This window comes from Stegostoma tigrinum, chromosome 5, assembly GCF_030684315.1.
Source record: "Stegostoma tigrinum isolate sSteTig4 chromosome 5, sSteTig4.hap1, whole genome shotgun sequence".
Classification (NCBI taxonomy): domain Eukaryota; kingdom Metazoa; phylum Chordata; class Chondrichthyes; order Orectolobiformes; family Stegostomatidae; genus Stegostoma; species Stegostoma tigrinum.
The window spans coordinates 74,561,309-74,574,714 of NC_081358.1; the positions used below are offsets into that span (position 1 = coordinate 74,561,309).

General features: G+C 39.2%; 1 protein-coding gene across 1 annotated transcript in view; it reads left to right on the forward strand.

The window, feature by feature from the left end:
* Positions 1-13,406, forward strand: part of klhl14 (kelch-like family member 14) — a 149,398-nt gene that overhangs the window by 92,359 nt on the left and 43,633 nt on the right. Inside the window, exons 4-5 of the mRNA XM_048528522.2 lie at positions 8,295-8,384; positions 10,704-10,782. Of these exons, the coding sequence (XP_048384479.1) occupies positions 8,295-8,384; positions 10,704-10,782 (169 nt within the window). The remainder of the gene's footprint in view (positions 1-8,294; positions 8,385-10,703; positions 10,783-13,406) is intronic.

Consider the following 13,406-nt stretch of genomic DNA (forward strand, 5'->3'; position numbering starts at 1 on the left):
ACCAAAATTGATGAAGCATACAGTAAAGCAGTATTTTTTTCAAATTAATGAGCAAATCTGAAAACGATCATGGCTAACTTTCATGTTGCAATAAATACATTGGGAGTGCAGTCATCTAATTATTTGAGTAATCATTCACTTGCTACTTTAATGTCTTGCAATTGAATAATTTATGAGTTGCCATTATCATCTATTACAATGCAGTAAAGTTTTGCTAATTTTTTTTGTGCATATATATTTCAATACACAAGAAAAGCCTGACATGTGCACCCTATAGGCAAAATCTCTAAAATGGATCTGGTGGAGTGTCTGCTTTATATCCAGTATGTTTTAGAGTATTTTAGTGTATGGTGCTGCATATCCTGAGTTCTCAACATCTTGTATTGTGTCGACATTGCTGTGGAAAAGGCAAATACTTTCTCACAGGCCTGAAAAGATTATCACCCAAGAAGTACCCTCAGGCCAGTCTCCTGCGCCTCCTAGTGGCTAGATTAAGAACAACGCTGGTAGAGGTCTTAAAAAACCAAGGTACTTTTTTTCAAATAAAGACAGAAGGCGGCGAAAGTAAATTAACTCTAGTGATCATAATTTTAAATGATAAAAACAGACTTTCTGGTCCCACCATGGCAAAAGTGGTGTATTAGCATTGAATTATGGAGAATTTTAATGGTAAGCATTAGCACATTTGAAAACAGAAATTTATATCACCTTCATAAAACTTAATGGATTTCCTCACAGTTTTCTAAAGCTATTTTAAAAGCATAAAAAGCAAAAACAACCTTTATAAAGGTACAGCAACATCATGAATTGTCTGTCAAAAACCTGTAGGAAATGATCAATGTTGAAAATGCTGTCAGCGAAAGAACAAAAGAGATAACAGCAGGGGTACATCTTTTGCCCCTTGAAGGTTTTTCACCATTCAGTAAGATCAGAGCTGATCTGTTTATGCCCTTGACATTGCTTCCCTGTCTGCCTGGATATTGCAGCACCCAAACCTAGTGTTTAATGGTTGGTAAGACGAATATTCTACCATAAGAAATGGGTGGGGGAGAGTTGCTCCTTTTGCAGTCCAAGGTATTCTCCCCAGAGAGAAGTATTGAAACTTAACTAGCAGAAATGACAGCCAGGATACACCATCTACAATATTTGGGGACAATTGGCACACTGTAAAGAAACTTAACAAAGTTCTGACTCCAACATCAATAGTTCTTGCTATTTCTGAAGCTTAACTAGTGGTTCTGTTTGTCACACACTAGCAGGTGATCAAGAGTACATGCCAAGAAGTGTTGTAGGATGACCTGTTGCACATTATTTGATGATGTCTCTGCACTTCAGGAAATATAGGCATATCGTGGAACTACTCAAACAAGTAACGGTCCTGTTATTAGTCAGCAATAGATAAATGGTTGCATTGACTGGTGCAGGCACTATAATCAAGTGATAGGTTTTTAGATATCAAAGTAATCAGGATGGAGGGAGAAAGTGGAAATATGGCATTGAGAGAGGATTGGCCGTGCTCATATTGAATTGCAGAGCAGACTTGAAGAGCTGAATGGCCTACTCCTCCTCCTGGTTTCTACTATTTATAGGTAAACCTTGTGGTAAATAACAAGGAAGTGGAAATATAATAAATTGACTGACCATGCCCACCTTTGAGGCTAATGACCCTATACTATAGGTTAGTTGCAGGTTTCCTTTCAGGATATTAGCAATAATTTTGAAAATATTCTTGAACACTGAAGACATATCAGAAGAATGGAAATAGGCTGATGTAGTATCCATATTCAAAAAGGGTAGTGAACAAGACAAAGAGCCATTTGCTTTATTCTCATTCAATGTACTTGATTATCAGCAATAGATTTCTGCAACCAAATGAAGGAAGGATTCAGAGGTAAAGTGACCTTGTACCTCAATTTATTTGAGGAATTGACAACTGAATCGAACAGAGAAGAGAAATGTGTAGTTATGCAGTTATTACAGGAAATTCCTTAGGTCAACAATCAGATGGGCACTCTTCTGTAACCATCATTGTAAGTGTCACAAGGTGTCTTGTGTTGCCACCGTTTTACCAGTGTAAAGAGCATCACAGAGAAGGTGTAGAATATTGTGCAAGGAGAAATGAGTGAGCTGGAAGTTGTGGAACAAATTAATATCAATGACATGAAGCGGGCAGACAATGAGGTTCCTCAATCAGAACTTCAGGAATTAGGAGGGAGTTAAAAAAAAGACCTTGAGTGTAACGCTCTCTTTATTATTCCCAGATTCATACATCAGAGAGAGTAAGAATATGAAGATAGGGAGGATCAATGATTTGTTTTGGACAGAGTGCAGGAGAGAGTTTCAGATTCCTATAGCTTTGGGACCAATTCTGTCTGGGACAAGAGGCATCTATATTCAGAGGTTGTGAGAAGCACTTCAACATAATTAGTACTGATTTCCTTGTAGCAAGGTTTGCAAGTGTACCTGAGAAGGGTTTAATATAAATTAGCAGGGGGACTAGTATCTCCTTATTCCTCTTTTCAACTTCTATATGTTGATAGATAAATTGAGAGAAGAAGATGTATTACCATATTAGATAGGAGCAGACTAAGAAAGATCACAAGAAATATAAAGAAATGTTTAGGATGCAAATATATATAAATGCACAAAGTAAGGAGTAGGGAGTGTGAGCTGCAAGTGGGAATACATGTAGTGGCAGTAACAGAAATATGGTGGGACCTTGGTATTTAATACTAACTAATAGAACATGTTTAGAAAGGTAGGACATCATAAAAGGCAGATAGGGTAGTAGTATTGATTAGGAAAGATATTGCTGGACGCAGTAAGTGTCTTGAGCGGATAAGGAGAGAATTTATTTGTTTAAAAGTAGAAGGAAAAAGAGCATGTGCTAATGCTGTTAGGGCATCCCATAGCCTCCAAAAAGTGAAAAAGAGGAGCAAATCTGCACCAAATTTATGCAAATGCAAGAACTGTTGTGATATAAAAGGGACTTTAACTACCCAACAGTTGGCTTGGATGATGTTAGAATAAAGGGACAAGAAGTGGAAGAATGTTTGAAATGTGTTTGGGGTACTTTCTTGATCAGTATATTTTTGGTCCAACTTGGAAGGAGGTATAATTAGATCTGATGCTGGGGAATTTTATGGTTGCTTGTCTCTGGGAGAGCACTGGAGTAACAGCAATCATAATATAAGGTTTAGATTAATAATGGAGAAGAACAAGAAATAACCTAGAGCCAAGCTTCTGAACCAAAAGAGGGCTAATTTCAATGGAATAGGTGGAGGCCTAGCCAGGATGAAACAGGATCAAGTATTATAGTTATAATTATGTTCTCAGATCAGGCCACCATTCTGCATTGGGACCACTACTTAACCCCTTCTTAAAGTTAAAACTTCTAAGATTGTAAGCACTTGCTAGGCAAATAAAATCAAAAGACTTCAAAGTTTTGAACAGCAATAAGCTGTACCTATATAATAATAATGCAATGTACAACATAAGTGCGACTTGTATTCTAATATCCAAATAGGATGAACTCGATATAAAATGGATAACAGACTATAGTCAAACACCCTACAGACTATATTGAATAGCAAATGTAGTCAAGACCATAAGGATTTTTCAGCAACCCTCAGGTGTTGGTGATATTGTGGAACACCAAATTTTAATCAAACTTCGTAAGGGATTCCAATTCTTCTCTTTTTGACCTCCCTCAAAAGCTACTCTATCATGAACTATCTAAAGATCTGTTCTTGTTATGGTGGTCTGCTTTCCTTCCTTGAGTGTAGGCTTTCCTGAACTCTGGAAACTGCACTCTAGCAGTTACTCACAGACACAACTCCAACTTTTAAGAGACCTTGCTTCACCAAACCAGTACGGCACCTGGTTTTACTTATGCTTTCTAATTTTGCTCAGCTGCATTACACCAGTACTGCTTGTGCATTTTTCAAAACACAATTCCCACTGCACTGAAGTTTTATTTGCTTCTTCTGAGTCACCTGTGGCTTCTAAGACACTTTTGAACCCTAACTCTGATACTTAGCTGCACAAACTGGCTCTGATGACTTCCCCAAATTGAAACTGCAATTGCAATTCAAATGCTCCTGGAACATCTCTCAGCCCCAACTATGAGAGTCAGTCATCTTCTCAGTGGCACACTTCTGCTAGATTCGGCTTCTGGCTCCTTCTATCACCCTCACTGTCTCCAAGCATTTGTAACACTTGAGCTGCTCTTCAGTGAACCTTAAATTGTTTCAATGACCAATTGAAAATCTTGCAGTAAGCTCCGTCCTTGTTCCTAGGCAGATTTAAATATAGCCCTTATTGTAGCAAACAAATGTAGCAAACACAGGAATACCTGGCTCTCTGATGAAGGGTCTAGGCCCGAAACGTCAGCTTTTGTGCTCCTGAGATGCTGCTTGGCCTGCTGTGTTCATCCAACTTCACATTTTATTATCTTGGAATCTCCAGCATCTGCAGTTCCCATTATCTCTAATACCTGGCTACTGATGTTTTGTAGTATTGACATATAGAGCACAATTAAATGCAAACAAAATGGATTTTATTACAAATTTATAACAAATAATGAGTGAACAGATGCTTCATATGTAGGCTAGTTACTTTCGAGGCATCAGTTATCTCCGGTAGCAGTTTGTGGTTATCTCAGGTAACTGGCTTGTGAAGCAGAGTAATGCCAACAGCAGCCAACAATGTGAGTTCAATTCCCACACTAACTGAGGTCACCATGAAGGTCCCACCTTCTCAACTTTTCCCTTTTGCCTGAGCATGATGACCCTTAAGTTAAACTTACTACCAGCCATCTGTGTCTACTAAGAGAGTAGCCTTATGGAACTGGGGTAATGTTACCTTTTACTTGGTTACATCCCAACAAGTTGCAGGGCAAGAGAACTAAAGTCAGCAGCTTTTTGTTGTAATGAGAATTTTTTCAAAAAGTGATGAAATGTGAAAGGATTTTTGGTGATCTATGTCATGTGAATTCTGTAATCAAGAACTAAGCCAACAAAATAGTTTGAATGGGGAAGTGAAGAAGGAAATGAAACTGGTAAGCGGGAAATATGAGCCACTCAGTTCAAAGGCAACAATAATGCTTACCTTGCCAGCAAGATCTACATCCCATGGAAAAATAAGTCCCTCTGAAATGGCCTGGCAACACACTCAGTTATATCAACTGCTACAAAATCATGAAGGATTAAAAATAGATAGATTTGCTGTCTCAAATTAGACAACAGAAACGACAATGGCAGTTTCAAACCTGTTGATCCTTTGGAGCCATTCTTTATGAACTTCTTGGGGCTGGTCCAAATACTAGGAGAGACTTGCCAAACAATATCCTAACATTGTCTTAATCACAGAATCATACCTTACAGACAAAATCAAAAACACCGGTCACCAACTGGGTATGTCCTCTTCTACCAGCAGAACCGACCCACAAGAGGCAGTAGCACAGTGGTATACATTTAGGGTGTGAAGTGTTAACTCAGAAGCCCATGATGCCTCATTGTGTCATGCCAAACATGGGTGAGGAAACATCCTGCTGATTACCCCTTACCATTCAGATTTGTGGTCGATAGGAAACGAACAAGAGAAAAACTATACTAGACCTCATCCTCAACTTGTCATGGAGACATCTGTCCATGATCGTATTGGTAGGAGTGACCACTACACGGTACTTGTGGAGACAAAACCCAATCTATACGTTGAGAATATCATACATTGTGTAAATTGAATACATTTCAAATAGATCTGGCAATTCAAAACTTGTCATCCATGAGATGTTTTGGGTTATCAACAGCAACAGAATTGTGTTCAACCCCACATGTCTAACTTCATGGCCTGACATATCTCCCACCTTACTATTTCCATCAAGCTTGGAGAATAACCATGATTACTGAGGAATGAAGGAGGGAATGCCAGGAACAGTACCAGTTAACCTGGTGAAACCATAACACGCAACTACTTATCAACAGCAAAAGAAGCATGCAATACACAGAGTTAAGCCATACCACAATCAACAACCAGCTCTAAGCTTTGTAGTCCCGCTGTATTCAGTCATGGATAGTGGTGGCAATTAAATAACTAACCTGAGGAGTAAAGTCCACAAGTACTCTTTTCTTCAATGATGGAGGAGCCCAGCACATCCGTGAAAAAGATGAGGCTAAAGTATTTGCAACCATCTTCAGCCAGAAATAGTAACTTAATGACCCAACTCAGCCTTCTCCTAAAGTCCCTAGCATCACAGAAACCAGTCTTCAACCAATTTGATTCACTCCACAGGATATCAAGAAATGACTGCAAGTACTGAATACTGCAAAGTCTGTTGGACTTGATAACATTCCAGTCATAGTAATGAAGACATATACTTCAGAACTAGCCACTAATCAAGCTGTTACAGTACAGTACAGCACAAACACTGGCATCTACCAGCAAATGTGGAAAACTTCCTAATTTGTCCTGTCCACAAAAAAAGGCAAATCAAATCTGGACAACCAAACGTTCCGTCAGTCTACTCTTTACCATCAACAATTGATTGGGTTCATTGAAAATGCTATCTATTGAAGGACATTTACCAGTAATAACCTGTTCAGTAATGGATAGTTACATTCTGCTAGGGCCACTCCATTCCTGGCCTTATTGTAACTCTGATCCAAACATGGACCAAAGAGCCTACCTCCAAATGTAAGATGACAGTGACTGCCCTTGACATCATGGCACACTGTACCAATTATGGCACCAGGGAGTCACTGGGAATCGGGTAAAAACAGTTCTTCAGTTGGACTCACCCCTAGCACAAAGAAGAGTGTTGTGGTTATTGGAGGCCATTCATGTACCACAATATTGTGGCAGGAGTTTCTCAGAGTAGTCTCCCAAATCTGGGTTTAATCAATGGTTTTCCATCCTTCAAAAGGCCACAAGTGGGCATTACTGATGTTGGCAAAATATTTTGTCTTGTTCATGACTCCTCAGATATTTAAGCAGTCAGTGCCTATTTGCAGCAAGACACAGATAACATTTAGGTTTGGGATGGTTAGCAGCAAGCGACCATTATACAAGCTACACACTACCCTTCATGAATGCTGAGTCAAAATCCTGGATCTCCCTCCCGAACAACATTTCGGGTGTATCTACCCACTATGAATTGTATTGGTTCAAAAAGGTGGCTTATCACTACCTTCTCAATGACATTTAAGGATTGGTAATAAATGCTGGCCAAGTATAAACATTTAACAAACTTTTAATAACTTCCACTTCAAAGACTGTTAATTAAACTCAAAGCTGGACAGTAAGGATAGACCTGAGGCTGAATAAGAATTGCACATTTTAAAGGAGTTATGTCAGATTTAGTAAAATAAAGAATGGGAGTTTGCAGTCGGTGCAATGCTCTTTCCAATGTACATAAAGGGTTTGGATACAGAATCACAATTCAAACTGATCAGCTTTACAGATGATAACCATCTAAAAATGGACATGAAATAGGCACAGTTTGCATTACTGTGAATTTTTTTATTTCCAAAACGGTCCTCCCATAAGACTTCTGAGTAAATCTGTCAATTTATACTCATGTCCCAATTTGTGTTCACTTCAAATTTTTAAAGACACCAGAGAAAGAAGCTATTCATCCTGTGGTTTCATCTGAATTCAAATCCTAGTTCCAGACATGAAAAAATAATAATTTGCCTACTTAGGTACATGATCAGAGAAAATTTAATTCATGTCAAGCTCTCTCCTCAAAGTGACAAAAATAGGTTAGCACTAAAATTGAAGGAAAGCACGTTTGATGTTTGGCTTTATCTGTCCTTTTCCTGGTTCAGGTAGCTCTAGGGAACACTTTGACAAGTATCACTGAGTATTTCCTCAGAGTTTCTGCTACTCCGCTTATTGGAAACTCTGACAGAAATTTTGTGATTTGCTCAGGTTTATTAAGAGTTTGCTGATTTTCTATTGTTCGGTCAAGTCAAAGTTTTAAAACCAAAGTATTGATCACTTTCCTCCTTGCATATCTGCACATTTCAAGCATTTGAGAATTTTCTTTGTTTATTAATACGGAGACTTTCTTATTCCATTAAATGTGCCCTTCTATTGTAACTCTGTACATTTATAACATTTCTAAATATTAAGTATAAATTCCCACATTAGCCCAATATTCATTTGTGAAAAACACATTACAGAATGGTTATGCCTACAATAAGCTTGTCAGACTAATTACTAAAATTGATTATGGGCCATTTTGATTCTAAAATAAAATTTTGCAGTGAAGATGTCTTTGTTCTTCGTTTCAGTAATGCCTTATAACAGTGCCCACCACTGTGTTGTGGAAGTAGAAAATTTCCTATTTGTACTAGGAGGAGAAGACCAATGGAACCCAAATGGTAATAACAAACTGCTTGGTATTTCATACTTCACTTTAAAGACTTTTATCAACTTTTTTGGGAACAGAAATAACTGTAATTATATTTATACATACTTGAAATTAAATAAAATCTGTAACTGTTGCTTCTCCCACAGGTGATTTAAATGAAACAAAAGTCAGATACTTATGGGTAGACTTAACTTGCAATCCAAACAAATTTTCTTTCCTTGTTGTAACTTTAATTTTAATTAGTGCCATATGTAAATAGCATGTGTTCTCCCTTTCAGTCTGATTTAGAGTGAAGTAAGTTTCTGACAGATGTTGGTACTGCATATGTTTTAAGCTCACTGATATTACCTAAGAGGAAAGCTTGATTTACAGGCTGCTCAGCAGATCATCTACGTACTGTAGAAGCAGCTTTTACACTAACTGGCTGGAAATGGCATTCTTTCCTGAGAAATAATGAGCAAGAAGGATAGAACAGGTATTAAATCTGTGGAGGAAATGATGTTACCATGAGGAAAATGTTTAGGGAGCAGTACATAGCAGGCTGAAAATTTCAGGCTGGTTCTCATCACCCATTGTCCTCTAATCTCAGTGGGTGTGCAGCCAGAAAGTTCCCACTTAGGCCAAATAGATGTTGCCATTTTTGAAGAACCCCATTCACTTAAATGAATCATGCCCATACCATGTAAAAATTGAGAGGCAGCATTGCTCATCAAAATAAATCACCTGTTATAGAGAAAAAAATTCTGATCAGGCTACTTTAAAAAACAGAAAATAATAAGCTTCAGTAATTGGGAACGGAGAAGCAAAGATCTTTGGCTGTCAATCACAAAGAAACTCAAAATTGAAATTGTTGCATTGTCCTTGTGTTCATTGGGCATCGAAATACAGCTTTGATAATTGAGACTTTGACTGAAAAGTACAGCTTTGAATGACCATCTATCTGAAGCACAGATCTACAGGATACCTCCAAAATCACAATGTGCTGGCTCTGTGGAATTTGCCTGAGAAGTTTTAACTTCCAATTGTGAAATTCCTCTGCTTCCTGGAACCCTCTGCAATCTCCTCCAATCCTCCAATTCTCTGTTGTTCATAATATTCAGTGTTCCAATTTATTGAGATAGCTACCAGGAAAATATGAGACAGAAACACCATCTAACTCCTGGGTAATTATAAAACTGGTCTCCACGGTAATCGTCTTGACACGAGACTCATCTCTACCAAAATAAAACTAAGAACTGCTGGAAATCTGAAATGAATATAGAAATTGCTGGAGAAATTCAGCAGATCTGGCAGCATCCATGGAGAGAAATCAGAGTGAATATTCGGAGTCCGGTGACCCTTCTTCGAAAGTTGTTTTCTTTCCACAGATGCTACCAAATCTGCTGAGGTTGTCCAGCAATTTCTGTTTTCGTTTCACCTCTGACCCAACCTGACAAGACTGCAGCCTCCTGACTCCCCTCCTGACCCTTCAATTCCCAGTCCCAACTTTCCCAACCTGGCTAGCCCCCTGACTTCTGGACTTCTACCCTACCCAATCCAGAGTGACAATCTAATTTACATACTTCTCCCATTTACCATCCTGCCCATTTTCCACACTGAATAGCTACCACCATAACCCTACCAGCACACTACTGACTTACCTCAACCCTCTACTATTTACCTTACCCTATTCTCTTGCACATTCAGATGACCCTCTCCCAATCTGTTACCCACTTACATTATCCATCCTACCCACTCACTCACCCATATTTCTCCACTCTCACTTACGAATTTACTGAGAAGCTGTTTAAATGCCCCAAAACTTTTGTGTGTTAGAGAACACAGCAAAATACAGCAGCTAGTGCTATAAAAGAGGCCATGGCTAATTGCTTTTCTCCTTATAATTCCGATCTGCAAGCTCTACATTTCTGAAAAGCCAGGACTGGAAGGCCAGACTGGAAATGTGGAATTCAAATTTGGTACAAAAAAGTAGGAACATTGCAGCAATCTGATAGTGATTGATTCAGGCTTTGTAATATAAAATGCCTGTAACTATTGATGAAGTATGAATGCCCTGCAAAATGTGTGCGTCTATCTTTTTCACTAGCTGCTTAGATATTTCTGAGGCATTGAATGTAACATTCCAAGTAATGCTGAAATGCTACTAAACTCCAGAAACTTTTCTATCAAGATTGATGTACTTAGTCTAACAGTAGAGCTTTTGATCATGTTCTGGGAAATGAATAGGATATTGATTTAACAGAAATCTTGTTTTGACTAAAACTCTAATGGTGTCTTAGTATTCCATAAAATGCCTCTAACATGTTTAATTCACTTTTTACTTAAACAGGGAAACACAGCACTAATTTTGTTAGCCGGTATGATCCTAGATTTAACAGCTGGATACAACTCCCACCTATGCAGGAAAGGTAATGCTTTACGATATTTCAGAAATATTTAATAATTTAATACCATACACAATTAAGGAGCTCAGCATAAAGTATATCACTTTTTTTTGTCTCTATGTGTAGGTATGTTTGTCACAGGCTTGTAGGTAATAAATTTAACAAAACTGATTAGAAAGCATGCTTCATTAGTAGATTAGAATTCAATAAAAAGGCTGCGTTTTTAATTGGCTACTGATCCAGCTTAAGTGCTGCCTTCTGACATTGCTATAATTCTACATTCCCGGAATACTGTTTGTATTAATTTTACATTTTTAGATGTTGTCCATTCCAATTTTGTACTCTGAGCTTTTTGTCCACTCCATTACTGCTTTCTCAAATGGTGCTTCAGCCATCGATTCTACGTCATTCTAGGTGTTCCCTTTTTATTAGTGCCATCTTTCTACTTTCTTGGAGTGCTGTCTAGTTCAATAACTTAATTTGGATTATTGTCCAATCTGAGGCCTGCATTTCTTTTTGTCTCCATCTCCATCCAAAATCTGCAATTGTTGACTATAGGCATTCTTCAAACAATGATCAGTCCAATGTACACATCCTTTAATTACTGCCTACTCCAAAGTCTTTTTCTGTGGTCTGCAAGAGCATTGATATTTGTACAGTTTGTAGTTGTTTTGAGACATGCACTAAAAAGACTTGACTTTGTAATGATCAAAATAACACAACGTAAGTTGAAATTCCAGGAATAGAATTCTAGAAATATGCTGATTCCAGAATTCTAAATTTGGGATAAAGCTGGGAGAATTAATGCAGGCATTCACTGTAATAACGTAACAAATCCAGTCTGTAAATCATAGAACCTGTCTTCTTGTGTGTCACATTATTTATAAGTGAGAAGATGGTCATGTTCAGCTTTATATATGAAAAATGTATTCATGAATATATGTTGGATGCTTAATTAAAACTGAGGCACAATGATCTCACAAAGCAGATTACTGTGACATGAACACAAATTCATCAAATAGAGATATCTGATCATTTTAGTATATACAGGAGTGAGCGTATTGCTGAAATGATCAGTATATTTAGTACAATTCAGGCTTTGCTTGAGCTTTATGATTACAGAAACATCCCAAAACATTTTACTCATGATGTGGTTAAGTTTCAAACTCATCAGAGATAAAACTGGAGGTAATGATTGGCTATACACTGAAGGCCAGGGCTGATCTTCTTTTCTGCTGATTTATTTTGAAGTGCAATAGCTTTGTTAGGCAAATGAATACGAATACTTTGATTTAAAGATTCTTATCTAGTTAAACATTCTTCCATATGTTATGAAACATATCTATCTTGGTCAATAATAACTCTAAGATAACAAGGTGTAGAGCTGGATGAACACAGCGGGCCAAGCAGCATCAGAGGAGCACAAAAGCTGACATTTTGGGTCTGGACCCTTCTTCAGAAATGGGAGAGGGAGAGGGGAAGGGGATTCTGAAATAAATAGAGAGAGAGGGGCAGACGGATGGAAGATGGATAAAGGAACAGATAGGTGGGGAGGAGATGGATAGATCAAGCAGGCGGGGATGGAACCAGTAAAGGTGAGTGTAGCTGGGGAGTTAGGGTGGGGGTTGGCCTATCAAGGGAAGTCAGATGGTCAAGGAGGTGGGGATGAGGCTGGTTGGTAGGAGGTAGGGTTGGAGGTTTAGGTGGGAGGAGTGGATAAGTGGGAGAAAGGATGCACAGGTTAGGGAGGCGAGGAAGAGCTGGGCTAGTTTTGGGATGCAGTTCGGGGAGGGGAGATTGTGAAGCTTGTGAAGTCCCCATTGATGCCATTGGGCAGCAGGGTTCCCAAGTGCAATATGAGTTGCTGTTCCTGCAACCTACGGGTGGCATCGTTGTGGCACTGCAGGAGGCCCAGGATGGACATGTCGTCCAAAGAGTGGGAGGCGGAGTTGAAGTCGTTCACGACTAAAAGGGTTGCAAACCACTTCAACTCCCCCTCCCACTCCTTAGATGACATGTCCATCCTGGGCTTCCTCCAGTGCCACAACGATGCCACCTGAAGGTTGCAGGAACAGCAACTCATATTTTGCTTGGGAGTCCTGCTGCCCAATGGCATCAATGTGGATTTCACAAGTTTCAAAATCTCCCCTCCCCCGACAGCATCCCAAAACCAGCCCAGCTCTTCCTCGCCTCCCTAACCTGTCCGTCCTTTCTCCCACTTATCCACTCCTCCCACCTAAACCCCCAACCCCACCTCCTCCATACCAGCCTCAACCCCGCCTCCTTGACCTGTCTGACTTCCCTTGACTGACCAACCCCCACCCTAACTCCCCAGCCACACTCACCTTTATTGGTTCCATCCCCGCCTGGTTGATCTGTCCGTCTCCTCTCCACTTATCTGCTCCTTTATCCATCTTCCATCCGTCTGCCCCTCTCTCTCTATTTATTTCAGAATCCCATTTCCCCCCCACCATTTCTGAAGAAGGGTCCAGACCCGAAACATCAGCTTTCCTGCTGCTCTAATGCTGCTTGGCCTGCTGTGTTCATCCAGCTCTACACCTTGTTATCTCAGATTCTCCAGCATCCGCAGTTTCCACTATCTCTGAATCAATAATAACTCTAGTTGCTTTGATTAGTCTAAAATAACA